Here is a 15,744-nt window from a genome sequence, read left to right on the forward strand (position 1 = left end):
GCCCCCCGCGACCCTTGAGGATAAGCAGTATAGATGGAAAGGTGGTTTTCTAGATGGATACAGCTCTCTGAATGTAGGCAGCTACAACTAAGTTAACTCCAATTGTCCAACATTCCCGAGTTATTACAGTTGCCAGGAGTTTCACTGCAGCCTTAACATTTTGAGAACTGGAGAGAGTCTGTGTAGGTTCGCAACTACTAATCAAAATCATTCTTTGTGTCAGATTTATAAAGCCGTGCACACTCATGATTCTATTGTTTAATTCGCAATCATTGTGCAACTGGGCGCACACTCCTACATGTAGTCACAAATAGATGTAGACATGCAAAAAGAAGGGCAAAGACGTGCTTGAATCTCTTTCAAATTCTACTACGATGCCAGAGCTGCTGTCATTACGCTCCAAAACTACGCACGACTGTGGCTATTTAAACCCCCCCCCCCACATGAATTCATCACATGTACCTGTAGACCATCATCACTGGTGGTTTCTCACTTATCATCCTTACACTTTGCAAAAATAATCAATTATTTATAGCGCTCATCAAAACAGACCTTGCAAAGTACTTCGCAATCGATGCATGCGATGCTTCACAATTTGCAGTAGTAGTAGTTTGGATTGCCACAGATTCATTTCCTCATCCGAATGATCTACCGGCATCACCAGGTCAAAATTTCCAACACTTTGGAGGCAATCTTTGATGCAGTAGCGACAGAAGATGTAGTGTTGCACTGCAGCACCGAGGTGACACGACTTATCATCCCATGTCATCATATTACCCCGTCCCCACCTGCTTGCGCCTCCGTAGTTGGAACGCGGCAGTGGCTTTAGACAGGCCACAGTTGAGAGGGCCTCGCTGAAGCCCTCAGCGTTTTCTGAGGGAGCTGAATGAATAAAATATAAAGTCACAACAGGAAGACATCTGTGGCAAAACAAACAAGACATTACTCTTTCTGCCACAGCACAGCCACAGCCATCTTGACATATGAGATCGGGGCTTAGTTTCTCAAAAACACATATTAGTTCATAAAAACTTTAGAGATAACAAAAACAACATCTTTACAATGCAATAAAATAATCTTTTTTTTTGTTATCATATCTAAATATGAGTAACCATAAAGTGAGGTTTCTCTGAACAGCAGAAAATAAACCGCCATCAGACCTTTTGTTCACCACTACAACCTCATTGCTCTTCTGTGGATATTAACGTCAACTCAGCTCAGTTGTCCTCTAAAACACTCATGCACATTCATATCAAATGTCTCATAAGGACAAAGCACTTTCCACTGTGCAGCCAATAAAAAAGGAGGAGCGGGGATTAATTTTGCTTCAATGATCTTGTCACCATGAGCAGAGCTGGCTGTCAGCGGCTTGGGCTTTTCCTCATTTGAATACACCAATTTCCTTACGACAGCTGTTTATTTGTGGTTCTCTAGTACTAATTTTGCTTGACACGGAGGCCGGCGTTTGATTGTTCTTTTTGCCCCAGAAAACTGTCCTCCTTATTCAATAATTTTCACTAACAAGTAAACTGCAATTCTGAAATACTGTTACTGTTTCGCAAAAGGATCTTTGTCATCAGTTCACAGTCCAGTCTTGTTTCTAGTCACCTCTGCCTGGTGTGTTGCTGTTAGGTGCGTATGGAGAGCAGCACACACTGTTGCAAGTCTCACCAGATTATTTGCTTTAATCATGACACACAGTATGTATTGGTATGCATGAATGCACCATCTCCTTAAAGGCGAACGTCATCGATTTTACCCCTTAAGCTTACAGGTGTTAGTGAGTATTACTGCATATGTGGAAAACAAAGTTGTATAAATCTATTAGTGGCTCCAAAGGCAGCTGCGTGAAGCATGTTAAATAGTCTCAAGTCACTTGAGTCAGAATCAGTTTGACTATGAGAAAAAAAACAGTATGCAGGTGTGGAGTTGGAAACAAGTGAGCTGACCAGACCACTGTAACCCACTCCTAGTCTCTATCATAGGCTAGCGGCCTAAAGCTACATTAGCCGCAACTAGCATAACACACTTGAATCTATGCAGGCTCTCAAGTTGCATTGTGGGTAATGTGGGCATCAGGTTCTGGTAAGGAATAAAAAAAGATGATATATCTGGTTCTAAGTGAGTCCAACACTGTTGTGCTTCTCTGGCTGTGCTTTGAGTTTTTCCTCATTCATTCCCGCTTGACTGCAACTTGTGATTGTGGTTTAGCGGTTTGCCTCTACTTTTAACAACTTGGGTTTACATATCCCATAAAGTTGGAATAAAATGTTTTTTGAAATGAAATGATTGTGACAATGTGATTTATTTTTGATAAATAAAGTGTATATCTTCTCAACTTTATTGATCAAACTCTTCCAAACATATCACAGTGAAACTTAAACCACAATGAACCTTTGCAAACTGTGTATTCCAACTTTATGGGCAACAGTGTGTGTGTGTGTGTGTGTGTGTGTGTGTGTGTGTGTGTGTGTGTGTGTGTGTGTGTGTGTGTGTGTGTGTGTGTGTGTGTGTGTGTGTGTGTGTGTGTGTGTATAAAAATATATATATATATATATATATATATATATATGTATATATATAAATATAACCAAAATGATCATCTGAGGGGTTTTCAAAAATGATTTTCCGTGGGCGTTGGCTTTGGATTGTTTTAGGGAACATTATTTGTGTAGAGGTCAGATGTTCAGTCCACCTTTAGGCTAATCCATACCTACTGTTGACACTGTATTGATTGCTTCAATTGGATATACCAGAGCCCTTTGTTCACTAATTACTTTTTGACTTGAGGAGAAATTGGATGTTCAGTGGCTCCTAAATTTTTAATGCGTATTTATTAGTAGAATTGTGGCAGTTAGCACCTTGTGAGAATTCTATGATTGGTGCTTATTTTTCCTGACCTGTCATGCATATTTTACAGCTCATCAGCACTGCCCCTACACTTCATTTTCTAACAGGTGGATTATTGGGGAAGAAAGAAAGGCAGGGGAGTAACTGCCAGACAGGATGAAACTCTGAACACCTAGCCTAAGTGTTCCAGACAGTGTTTGAAATAGAGGTTTTTTCATATCTGCTCTGAGGTAGCACTGACGTGATCTCCATATTATATTTTCTAGATTAGGAATGTCTCTTTTTATGCTTTAAATAAGGCATGAAAGATTCCCTGACAGTCATTGTAGCCACCTTTTCTTGTGACTCATAGTTTAGTAGTGTGATGATGATAATGTCATCCACAGTCCTGGCTGTCTACCTATTCAATTACAAGGCCTGGTGTTGCATATTCAACTTGTTTTTTTCCTCCCAGTTCCATTTCTTTAAAATCATTTCCCCATTGCCTCACTCTCTGCCCTCCTTCTATTTTCTCTTTTAATTCACTGCAAGGAGCTCTGAGTTTATGAATATTTAAAGTGGGGTGCTATTCACGAAATCTTTATTTAATGCTCCCTACATTCACATCCTCTTAGAGGATTTTAAAGGCTTTGGTTATGAATCAAGCAGGGACGTGTAAACTGTTGTTCTTACAGTGAGCTTGCATCTCGCCTTCTGCCGCGCTCCTGTTAAAATCAGCCTGCTTGCTGTTCCTGCAATCCCTAAGAGCAGGAACGGCTCACCTGCACAGACAGATACACATGCTTTATTCAGGTGATGTATCATTCATTTGATGCTCCTGGCTGAAGTGGATGCAGCTGAGTCATTCGTCTCAGGTAGAAGGGCTTGGAGGCATAAATTAGCGAGGCAGGTCTAGCGACGAGCAGCCAAAGGACTCATAGCTAGGAGGCCAATCAGCAGCCTTGTTGCTCTGGGAAGCGTACTGCAAAAGAAACATCGTAGTCGCACTGGTTTCCATGGTGATGTAGACACGCAGCAGGTACAATGAGATGCCTGTTTTGTGCTTCCAAACTCATTTTGCACAAACTACACAGCAGCCAGCAACTCAAAGAGAATTTTTCCTTTGAATGCTTGTGTGTACAGTTGCCTTGGGATGGTTTAAAGCACAACAGTGTCATTTTGTCTTTCTTTTCCAAAGATATTTGCATCTAAAAATGTTAAAGCAAATCTGGCAATTCTTGCCATCTTTTATCCCAGCAGGTATCATCACACTCGGAAATGTTGTTTATTTTCTTGATTCCTGTTTTACTTCATGCATTTGTTTTCAATTTGCTTTTCTCTCCTCCTTTTTGTGCACAGAGAAAGTGTTTGGAGAGTTTCTGAGCTGGGAGCTTGAGGAGGCTCTGTCTCACCTGCCTCTAAAGCCTGGCCAGTCTGTGACACTGACCGTCAGCATCAAAGTGAAGCTGGACTTCTCTGGGCAGGAAAGCCTGCTGCAGGACCTCAATGATGGTGAGTGGACATTTGTAAGAAGTACAGCACAACTGAGAAGCTCTCAGTTTAATGGCGTCACTTGGTCGGCCAGTCGGTCCACCACTTTTGAATACACTGAAATATCTCGGCAGATTGTGTTTGTTTGCAAAGATAAATGCTGTTGACTGTAGTCGTGCCCTGACTTCTCTTCTAGCGCCACCAGCTGGTTGACATTGGTGGTTCATAGTGAAATGATTTCACAACCCTTAAATGCATCGTCATACACTTTAGTATAGCTGACATGTCCTCCTCGGGGTGATTTGTAATCACCTCCGTGATCCCCTTACTTTTCATCCAGCTCCATCATCAGATCAAATGTGTCTTTATCACCAAATATCTGCAAAACTAACATTTCCATCAGCCTCAGTTGTACCTGTGTGTTTAGTGCTAATTAGCAAACACTCCAAACTAAAATGCTAAACATGCTAAACATCGTACCTGCTGAACATTAGCATGTGGGCGTTCTGACGTTAGCATTTATCTTGAAATGCTTGCTGAGCTGAAGTGCAACCTCACAGAGCCGATAACGTAGCTGCAGACCAATAATACAACTTTTTACTGATTCACATAATCGCTCGGCATCAATATTGTTCCAGGTTTTATCATATCATGAATATTGTTTAATGAGCTGCATTATGCATTTAATTACCTTGTGTTAAATCATATTTTTACCTATCTTAAGGTAAATCTGCACATATCGCTCATCTTGACAGATTATTCAGTTATCAGTCGCTATGAAGCCAAACAGAAATGCTAAAAATACTCAGTTAGCATTTTGATTAGACAAAAAGAAAGGATAGTGGCTTGGATGCAAATGTTTATTTGCCCATATATATTCATTGATTAAAGGGACATAAATTACATAGATACAGATTACTTGGCTCACCCGTAAATATACCCTCATACCTATAAATGCTATGGACAAAACATCACAAATGCTTCTCGGTGAAATTTTACAGCACCACAAACTAGCCTTCAAGTGCCCATAAAGTTGAGTCAACACTTGTCTGAAAACAAAAAGTGAACATTGTAACGCTTGTGAAGGGAGGATTTATGGCAGGACTGTCGTTTTCCTCTGGCATCCTCCCGATGTAGGTTGTTTCCCTTCATTTGTCTTGTAGTGGATCATTGGAGAGTTGCCATAATATCGGTCCAGCTGAAGCTATTCACATGTTGGATGTAGGCTACGCACGAGTATGAATGTATATGGAGCACTCGCTGTTACAGGGATTCAGGGCTCGTATTTAAGATGCAACAGTAATAGGAGAGAGGTCTCAAGGTCTCTACACCTCCATTTCTTTCCTAGCTTCTGGCTTCCTCACTTCAACTGTCGGATTTCCTCTCTTATAATTCTTATTCCAGGTTTAAAAAAAAAAAAAAATAGCCTGACCTTCTCCCCTACCTCGAATCTCATTCATTGTGTTCCTTCCCCAGTTTTTCTCATGGTTCATGCTCAGCCTCCTTTTCTCCTGTCTCACTTCCGACCTCTCTACCTCCTTCTTCAGACTGTTGAATCTCTTCACTACAGACGCTATGGGCTGATAAATATTAATGAGCAATCAGTATGGACCTGCTCAGGCACCATGGAGACTTTACCTTGTTTTTGTGCGTGTTTCTATGTGGATTCAGATGGGATGAGAGAGCAAATGCATACAATGCTGCATGTTTATCTCCGCCTCAGTGCCACTCTCTTCATGAGGTCATTTAAGTGATACTGTTTCAATGTTTTAATTAGCTGAGCAATAATTGGGGCCCTGAATTAAGGAGATAAGACATGGTTTGTCTAAACAGCAGCTCTGAATTGAGTGATTATGGTGAAGTTATGGGACACAGCTTTTGCTAAACACACTTGATGCTATCTGCCACTCCAATACTTTAATGAAATCACATGAAGAATGCTATGTTAATATACTGATTAATTTAATAGCATACAGCAAGTTGTTTTGCTTTGTTTTCAGTCTGCGCTCCTGTGTGCTGGAAGATTACCAAGTCCTGCCATCTTTGTTAATTAAACTGTGAAATCTGGATTATTTCAGGCACAACTGATGCTTTCAACAACTGTTCAGTTGTACTGCTTAGGCGCCACATATGGTCACATTTAAATTTTAATGCTGCCACATTGTACGATTAGTGAAGCATTACTGTGTTAGAGGCAACAGCTTGATAGACCTGGTAATACCTGAGCATTCCACCGAGAGAGGCATTTTCGAACCAGGTTCCAGTAGGTATAAATGAGTAATTGGACTCGTGAAATTCGCTTATCAGCCATCTTGCTCAAAGTTGGATCTGAAGATTGATGCACCTCTCATGTCTGTGGAATTGTGCCTGGATGTGATTAGAGTAGTTTAGCATCAAGACAGTAAAAGAGCCAGGCTCTATCAAAGTTAGAAAAAAAATACGCCCTCCAGCACCTCTAAAGTTCACTGGTTAACTCATTGTGTCTCATTTGTTTAACCTGTACCTGCAATCAGAAAGAAAGTTACATGCTTGACTTGGTTCTCTGACACACAATAGTGCAGTGGGGACTAACAGTTCCCCCTTCTTTTGTCATTGTGGTAAGATAGGCTAATCACCCTCTGGCGCTAGCCTCATCTGGCGTGCACACATACGAGTGGCATCAGTCTTTTCGTCTAACTCTCAGCAAGACAACAAAAATCTTTATTTCCCAATTTGTATTAACTGCTCTGTTAACTTTTGGTTGCAAAACGTGTTCTTGAGACATTTTTTAAAATGGAACCAAAATAGGCTTTTGTTTTTGTGGGAGACGGACTAATAGATTACGGCAACAGTCAGAATGACCACCAGGTAATGACCGACATGCACAATATGCTGTCACACCAGGGTGACATTTCCTGACTCAAACTTTTAATTCAATTCAATTCAATTTATTTGTATAGCCCAATATCACAACAGAGTGTCTCAAAGTTCACTGAAATAAACAAGTGTAAGCGAACAAACAATCTAATAAAGAGTCCAGCCTTACATATTATATTTTCAGTGATGGAAAATACAGTACAGAACATTTTGCATCCTTTGGTTTTATAAAACATTTTGAGAGTTTGACACTTAACAAAAAATGAACATGAATGTATTGCAGGGGTTTAAACACACTCTTTGATCACTACAGGTACAAACAAGTAGTTCATCCAAAACAGGCTATTTTATACCGAAATTGAATTCAACTGTAAAACGATTCTTTCTAGCTATAAATATTCTAAATATTATTCCATTTTAGTATGAAGTACTGGCTGTAGTGAAGTCATGGGTGGGACTGCTGCTTATCCCAAGTCTGTTTTTCTGTCCACAAACAAATGCTTATGAAGCTCAGTGCAATTATGTACCTTTTTGCTCTGTTGTGGTATTCTCAAAATGACTCTAATTAGTTCTCATCATACGAGGCAAAGCATAATTTAAAAAAAAAAAAAGAAAAGCGCTACTCTTAAATGCACAAAAACAAATGTAGAAGAATGATGCATGTCATTGTTCTTTTTTCCATTTTCTACACTGCACTGAAAAGAAAAGACTCCCCACAGCTCTTTTACATTGCACAAAATATGTTTGTATGGCAGTCGCTTGGACTTAACTTAGTGGATTTTAATGTGCTCCAACCCTCTGGATACAATTAATAAACTAAACCGTTACCAACAAATTGGTAGTCTCTCCTAAAGTTACATTTCTTGCCACTTCCATTTGGTAGATTTCTTTATAGCACCAAGGAATGGATTGTAAATGGACTGCATTTATGTAGCGCTTTTATCCAAAGTGCTTGACAATCTGCTTCTCAGTTAACCACTGACACACTCGTGTACCAATGGCTCCGAGCTACAATGCAAAGCGCTTGGTGCGACCACTGGGAGTCACTTTTTGGCTAGGTGTCGCAGGGACGTTTTGACACATGGACAGGGGGTGCCGCCAACCTTGCAATTAGAGCAAGACTCGAGCAACCTCCTGAGCCACGGGATGCCTGTAAGAAGTGTGCTTAAAGTATACAACGAGAGGAGAACACACTCTGCCGAGCAAAAGCATTTATTTTTTAGACTAATGTCAAGAGTGAAAGCTGTTAAAAGACAGTGACAAATAACAGCTTCATGTTAAGGGAAGAGTTGCCAGGGGTGAAGGGGCTAAGCATGATGAAAAGTATGTGCTTAAAGGGAAGGGTCAACATTTCGGAAAATGTGTTTATTCACATTGCTGAGAGTTAGAATAGAGGATCTACATCTCTCCCATGTCTGTATGCTAAATATGGAGCTAGAGCCCAGCAGGGTTAGTGCTTAGATACCCGCAAATCTACAAACTGCATTTCTGTTTGTCTACAAATGCCTTTTTTTTTTTTTTATCTCTCAGGGAACTAAGCTTGATATATTGATATTTTGATGGTTGTGACACTTTTGGTGTCCCAGATGGTGCTTTGGATACGTCTGATCCAGCCTCCTTAGAAATCCTTAGTCTAGCAATGATTTGACCCTGAAAAAGTTTATTTTTGCTTCCATTTTGACTTCTTAGACTTTCTCTTAGTACTGATGCCATGTTTGCCACTATCACAATGCAACTTATTAAGCAATGACCTGCTAGAAATTGGAGGCACAGCCATATTTAAAGCAGGTGAACACTGGCAGCAAGTTGAGTTGCTTGAACGAGCCTCTGATGAATAGATCAAATCCAACTGAATGCATTCTTCAATGGGTAGGATTACAACTTAAGGGAATTTGACCCTTTGTACAAAGGTCAGGCATAAGTTGATTGCTTACCTAGAAATGCAGAATCTTTCTTGTGTTTCTAGATGTTTCTGAATCCCCAAACTTTATGATTATTTCCAAGTTTTCAGATGTCAAATGACCCCGATTCGTTTACAGCAATTATAACGACAAATCAAATTTGAAGAAGATATTGAAATTGCTGCAAATGTCAAATGCTACAGTACAGTCACAACCTCAATGATTCCGGCCCGTTGTTTCAGATGTTTTTAATTGGGATTACAGATATTCATTGTTTTCGGTAGCACCAGGTAGGTCAAGACCATCAGTACGGAATGAAAACTGTAACATCAGCCGCTCTCACCCCAACATGAAAAATCTGAAGATAATTGTGAATAATTATGTAAATGAATATGAACGATTTTCTCTATTTTGCCCAGGTGAAAGATTTACATACACACTCTTTTCTGCCTCTCTCTTTCTCTTTCCACAGCTTCTCTTTTTCCAGCTCCACAGCCTGAGGATAAATGGTAGCTCACAGCGCGGGTAGTTTTTAGAGTCTCTCTGATGTGTCTGCTGCTGGTACATTGTGTTAACATCAGCACTTCTCTATATTAAATGTAAGCTCAGATGCCTAGCAGCCTTCATATGACCAACATTTAGCCTCTACTGTTGGTCAATCTGCATTGAAGGTGGGAATTAGTTTGTACCTGATTAACAACTGTCAGAATGTCAGCCTGTATTTACAGGCACATTGTAGAGAGAGTCGATCCATCAGCCTTAACTGTGATGTTGCCTGGCAGCACAGTACTAGATGTCCTTTGTGTGCTGAGGCAGAGGGGGCAAATCAGACAAGGCCACAGAAAACAGTGCAAGGGGAACATTCAAAACAGGCTGAGCCTCATTGATTTATCCTCAGAGGAGTTTATCCGTCACTTTGAGTCCAGCTCGAGACCACGACACCATAACTCAAGATCAGATGGTAGTGATGTCATCACTCTGGACTAATGGGCCTCGACTTATAACAAGCTTTATTGTGTTAAATGGTGTGAGTGTTGTACCTAATGACGGTGCCGCCGCCGACATTAATGTTGTGGTTGTCTCTGCAGACTGTAGCTTGTACCATTAGAAAATGTCTGCATCAACAACAAAGTAAGGAGACACAAGAAACGCATTATACCAACTAATAACATGAAGTAAAGGGAAACACAGGAGCTCTGTTAAATGAGGGACAGTGAGGAGCTGTCTTTGTGTTTTCTCATTATTTGTCCTCAGTCGACATCAGTGAGAGAATGGACTGCTGTCCTACTTGTGAAGTTTTTAATTACTCAACTTTCAACTTAACAGCAGCAGCCTGAGTCCCCAGGAACACTTCTTAAAGCAATGATCAGTGATGTGTTCATGGTTGATTTCCGTGTTACTTCTTGCTGTTGCCAAGTGTTATCTGTTGTCAATACAACACAGCTGTAATTCAACCTGTACCAAGTTCATGAAAGCTTTTATATTTTCTGCTCTAAATAACTGAAGCCTGGTGGGTATTTTCTCAAAGGAAAAAATCTCTGCATCTGGGTATAAAAACCTCAGAACTTTTTCGGTACCTACCAAAATGAGTCCGTAGTACTGAAGACAAGTACTGACAGCTAACACAAGCAGGTTTTAGCATTTATCTGATATTTGATCAGTTAAAAAACTGAACTGATCAGCTGATGAAGACGATAAAACTCTTGTGTAGTCCATCCATAGGAGAAGGATTGGGTCATGTGACGATGTGCTATATAATGGACAGCGGTAGAAATGTGTCCACTACTAGAGTGACAAAAGAATATCAGATCTGGGTTTTATTCATATTTCATGTGGTCATTTCAAATGAAACACTGCTTTAGTAACAAAGGAAGTGGTGTTCCTCCAATTTTCCAGTTTGTTGGAAATAGCTAGGAGAACTAAGTGGTTATCACGAGCAGTGACAGCCACCATGACTGAACAGACGGAGAGAAGAGAGCAAACTACAGAGACCTAAGTAAACCTAATGAACAGATAATTAAGAAGACCACAGCACAGGATGCTGCGTTTGGCGGGTGATCTCTCGGCAGGACAGTTCACAAACAGCACAGTGACCGCTTATCACAGAAGATTCTCATCCTGGAAATGCTCTCAGACAAGGTGTGGAATTACCACAGATTGAATGTTGTTGAAGTCGAGGAGAACAATAGCTGAAAATGAAAAAACTTGCAGTAGAAAATGAATAGCTGCCGTATAGCCTTCTCAAGTTAAACGCCGTGTGAATCTCTGCATGGCAGACATTTGTTACTACCGTTAAAACAAGACACTTGTTTATATTTGAATTCCCTCCGACTTTAATGGAGCGTCCAGAATGACTGAAATGGTGCTCCGTAATGACAGTAATCATTTGTTCAGATCTTTGTATATTACCTAACAGATTTCTGCTCATCATGCAGCCTCACTCCTCTCCCTCTCTCTGTAAGACTGATAGAAGCATAATGATGTTCTTACAGTTTCAGTGTTGCGTGTCAGCTCAGAGTAACAGTGGGGTTTCGAATGAATCACAGTAAGTTTGTACTGTATATCTTTTTTTTTTGTGTTATTCTTTGTATTACATTAATGGTGTATTTGCTATCCAGAAATAACACAGACTGTCAAAGAGGTTTTGTAGTGCTAACAATCATGAAAAATGTGATTGATGATAGGCGATTCTGTCCCTTGAACAAGATATTGAGCAGAGTTTTTAGTTTTTACAAGAAATCGACCAAGTCATAATCTAATTATTAGATATATCTATGTTCCAGGAAAAAGTACACATGAACCCAACTGACACTGCAGAGATTGACAGTTTCTTATGAACCTTCAGACCTGTGCTAATGTTACAATTATTCCAAAAGCAACACTGCCTGTGTTTCCTGTTCTGCTTAAACTCAGGCAGTGTGGTGGCCATTGATACAAAAGCTGACTTCACCGGATTCTCCCCAAGGCAAAGAACTAGACAGATACTGTTTGGAAAGAGGGTGTAAAGGAGGGGATGGTTGTGAGTCGTCAATCAGGGCACTCATTATTCTCAACGAGTCGCGTACCTCCTGAAACAGACTGGGATACCATAATGAGGAATTCAGTCCAAAATATAAAATCGTTGTCTGTATGCTTGGTTTGTTTGTCTTTTGCAACTCTGAGTCTATGCCCAGATGCATGTCTAATCCATTTAACAGCAGAATATAGAGACTGAGGCAATAATACGAGGAAGCGTTCCTCACCAGAGCAGTAATAGCAATCACTAAGGACACAGTTAAGATGACCATCCACCGTGTGATTTTGGGCTGTCCCTGGGGAAAATTTGCAGTTGTGAGGGAAATGTGGAAAAATGTTTCCGGGTTGTTGGTCAACAGTGGTGGCTCAAGATCATACTGTGAGATGTGTGTACCAAGGCCAGCTTCAAGCTGTGCTGACCAAAGATGGACTGCACCATAATTCTGATCATTTGCGAACACCAGACCAACCAACACCATAGAGCATGAAAATGTCATTTTTAAAACATCATAGCATTGCAGATGGATGACGGGGGTATGTGACGTATGTCAGTTTGCCATTTTTTCTAATGTATACGCATCTTAAAGCTTTGATTAACCAGCTCCGTCTTGGACAGTATGACATAAATATTCTAATTGGATCATTGGTGTCAACTTGTGCCAAGACCTGTGGTTCAGATCACGGGGTAGAGTCCCTTTGATCTACCACAGGCAGGCTGTAGACAGTTAATTGGAGAGAAAACGGTTTGAGAAGTTTGGTTTTATTTTATGATGTGGTGAGTTATTATTGCAGACACAATGTTTGGTGTCACGCATGAAAAGGCGAATTACTGCTCCAGAGTTCTGTGCAACTTTGTTGTCGCCATTACAATGATAAGTAAAAGTTTTTGGGTTAGTTAGTGTTATTGCTTTTGTTGCATCAGGACGACTGCAGGGTGTGGAGCAGATTGGCCAGTAAGCATTAGTTGATCGATCCACATGGCAAAGTGTCCTTGAGAAAAACTCTGAACCCTAAATTGCTCCCAATGAGTGTGTATGCGGGGGACTGGAAATGAAGTGTCCTGTCCCTTAGTCACCTCCACTGGAGAGAGAACCAGGCCTTTATTTGAGATAGACTATTATTTAGACGGCACAACACATGCAGGGGCAGACAGAGCCTCAGGCATCCGTCTATTCAAGCAGACTCTTGTTATTTATTTGAGTCAAGAAAAATGCAAGAAGTAAATCTGTGAGTGTTTGCTCTTCTTACATATGGATTTCTGGGGATTTCTTTCTGGCTACAGAAACTGATGAGGTTTAATATCGGGAAACGATTAGAGCCCATGCTGGTCTTTGTTTTGCCTAATACTGAAGGCAAAATTTCCCCTGTTTTATATCATTTTGTTAAGACCCCTCTCTGTTTTCTTTGATATCCTCATTTGCCATTCTTGCAATTTGTTTTAATACAAACTCAAACGCTTCTTTTGTGTTTACTGGTGATCATGGTTTAATTTAGCATAATCCTCATTTTCATAGCATTAATTCCATCAGTGCAACAACATATTAATTCCATACACACCAGCCTGCTGCTCTGACTTTTTTCCTTCCTCGTTTTTTTTTTTGAGCAGAAAAACTCCTCCTTCTGGTTCTTTTCACCAGTCGCGCATGTGGCTGTTGCTGCAGAGCTCGATAATCTCTGAATATGTCTATCTGTCTATCGTCAACCAAATTGGCCGAGCTGCTACAAAGGCCAGTAATTTCCCCTCTCTGGGGAAATTGCAGGGCTTCGCATTCTGCTGACGTCAGAGAGCGATATGATTCCTTTGACGTCAGAGTGTGGGCTCTGGGCGTCATTTTAGAGTATTGTCTGAGTGGTTGAAAACAGCTGCCCCTGTGGTGGTGCCTAACACAGCTGCTGATAGTGCAGCTGCTCCTGTTTCCACACGGCTTCTCTCAAGGTCATGAATATAAAAATCATTCATTTATTCTTTTCACACTTACAGATCTCAGCTTTTCTATCAATTAGAAATATTAGAAACAAAAAATTGCTTTTAGGGCAAAAACTGTACCACAAGTTGGAAACAAGCAAGACATTTGGTCTCTAACAAGACAAAGTGACCACAGTATAATGTACACTGATATAGTTAGAGCTTTGTATTAGTTATCAAGGAGGCCTGCACGTGTATGAATATACATATATGGTCTGTATATATGCGTATTTAGATCAACAAGTGTAGACAAAATATTAGAGATACCTCTCAGTATAATGCAATGCACTTAAATAACCATAAGTGTGAATCAAAATCTCTGAATATTATAAACTTTATGAGGGTAGAATTTATTGCAGGACTACAGTGTACCTAATAAACTTGTTCAGTAAGCCCCACCCCCTGTAGTTATTGTTGCTATGCCTTGCAGAGCACACATGCAGTTTTCAATGATAATGGCGGCAGAACGTGGCGCAAAATGTTTTGTTTTTACACAGACGTGAACAAAATCAGGCTTCTCCTTGCCAGTCGACAACCTTACTAGCTTGCTATCGTCAGCTATTGCTGAAACTAAAACTTCAAGAGTTGGTTGAAAACTTTGTCCCCAGCTGATCTGTTTAACAAAAGGAAGCACATGAGTTGCATACATAAAATAAGGCTTAAGCTGCTTGTCTCAGGAAAAAAAAGTCAGCATCATCCTAACAAATGATCTGTTCAGAGTTCATGGAAAGGAGCAGTATTGTTCTACAGTGGTTTGATTAATGCTTTTATGTTCACATTTTCAAATGGTGTGCTTCACTTTTACAAGCAAACTTAACGCTGCCTGCAGTGTGAACTTCCCCAAACTAAATAAACAGAAGAAGAGGCTAACATCGCCCAGACACGAGCTCCTTGGCTCCTACACTGCGGGTGTCCCAGTCCTGAACATGTATTTTTCTAATGTAACCCCACATAAAAATGTAATGCGTAGTGGATGGGCGTTTGAGTGAACTGCACATGTAACAGCCATAGATTACTAAAATGAAAGACCAAACATTTAAACACCACAAACAAGGGTGTTAAAACCCGAATCCTAACCCTATCTGCACTGTGGGAAATGCAGGAAACCACAAACTAAACGAGAGTGATGAGAGAAAGTGAGTACATGAAATTGTATTTGCAATGATTCATCACAAAACAGCCTCCTGTAAAACACTGTAATACGTCACAGACCGCGGATGTCAGACACTGTGAGACTGTCGGACTGTAAGTTCTGCTAGCTGCTCTTCTTTTGCTGACTGTGTGATGCCATGCTGTCTTTTCAGATGGGATCAGTGTGACAGGCCTGCCAATCTCCAGTCCACTGCGCCAAGTCCTCAAACCCAGGGCCGAGTCCAAGCCCATCGGCAGTGAGTCCAGCAAGGCGGAGTACAGCCATATTAAGGTGAGTAAATAATTACATCCATTGTGTCGCTCAGTCCTGGATCAAGATGCAAGTGGTTTTCTATTGTTTGTGTTTCTTGGCTTGTAGCATACTTCAGGGAAATACATTTTCACCCTGGAGCAGTCTCACTGCACTTTTTCTACAGACAATGAATATCTCAGGTTGGGATATTCAGCGCTCTCACTCTTGCTCTTCCTTTCCAAATATATGTCAAGCTCACTGTGTACAGTGTGTGCATGGCTTTGTAAAAGTTAAGGTGAAAC

The 15,744-nt window shown here is 40.6% G+C and overlaps 2 protein-coding genes across 3 annotated transcripts in view; both read left to right on the plus strand.

The window, feature by feature from the left end:
* Window positions 1–981, plus strand: part of sh3bgrl3 (SH3 domain binding glutamate-rich protein like 3) — a 65,628-nt gene extending 64,647 nt beyond the window's left edge. Inside the window, exon 4 of the mRNA XM_070846009.1 lies at window positions 972–981. The gene's annotated coding sequence lies outside the window, so the exon portion shown is untranslated. The remainder of the gene's footprint in view (window positions 1–971) is intronic.
* Window positions 1–15,744, plus strand: part of trappc9 (trafficking protein particle complex subunit 9) — a 183,378-nt gene that overhangs the window by 56,500 nt on the left and 111,134 nt on the right. For both annotated transcript variants that reach the window (XM_070846006.1, XM_070846007.1), the window contains 2 exons: window positions 4,189–4,341; window positions 15,363–15,481. In XM_070846006.1, the coding sequence (XP_070702107.1) occupies window positions 4,189–4,341; window positions 15,363–15,481 (272 nt within the window). The remainder of the gene's footprint in view (window positions 1–4,188; window positions 4,342–15,362; window positions 15,482–15,744) is intronic.

The sequence above is a fragment of the Pempheris klunzingeri genome, chromosome 16 (genome assembly GCF_042242105.1).
Source record: "Pempheris klunzingeri isolate RE-2024b chromosome 16, fPemKlu1.hap1, whole genome shotgun sequence".
Classification (NCBI taxonomy): Eukaryota; Metazoa; Chordata; class Actinopteri; order Acropomatiformes; family Pempheridae; genus Pempheris; species Pempheris klunzingeri.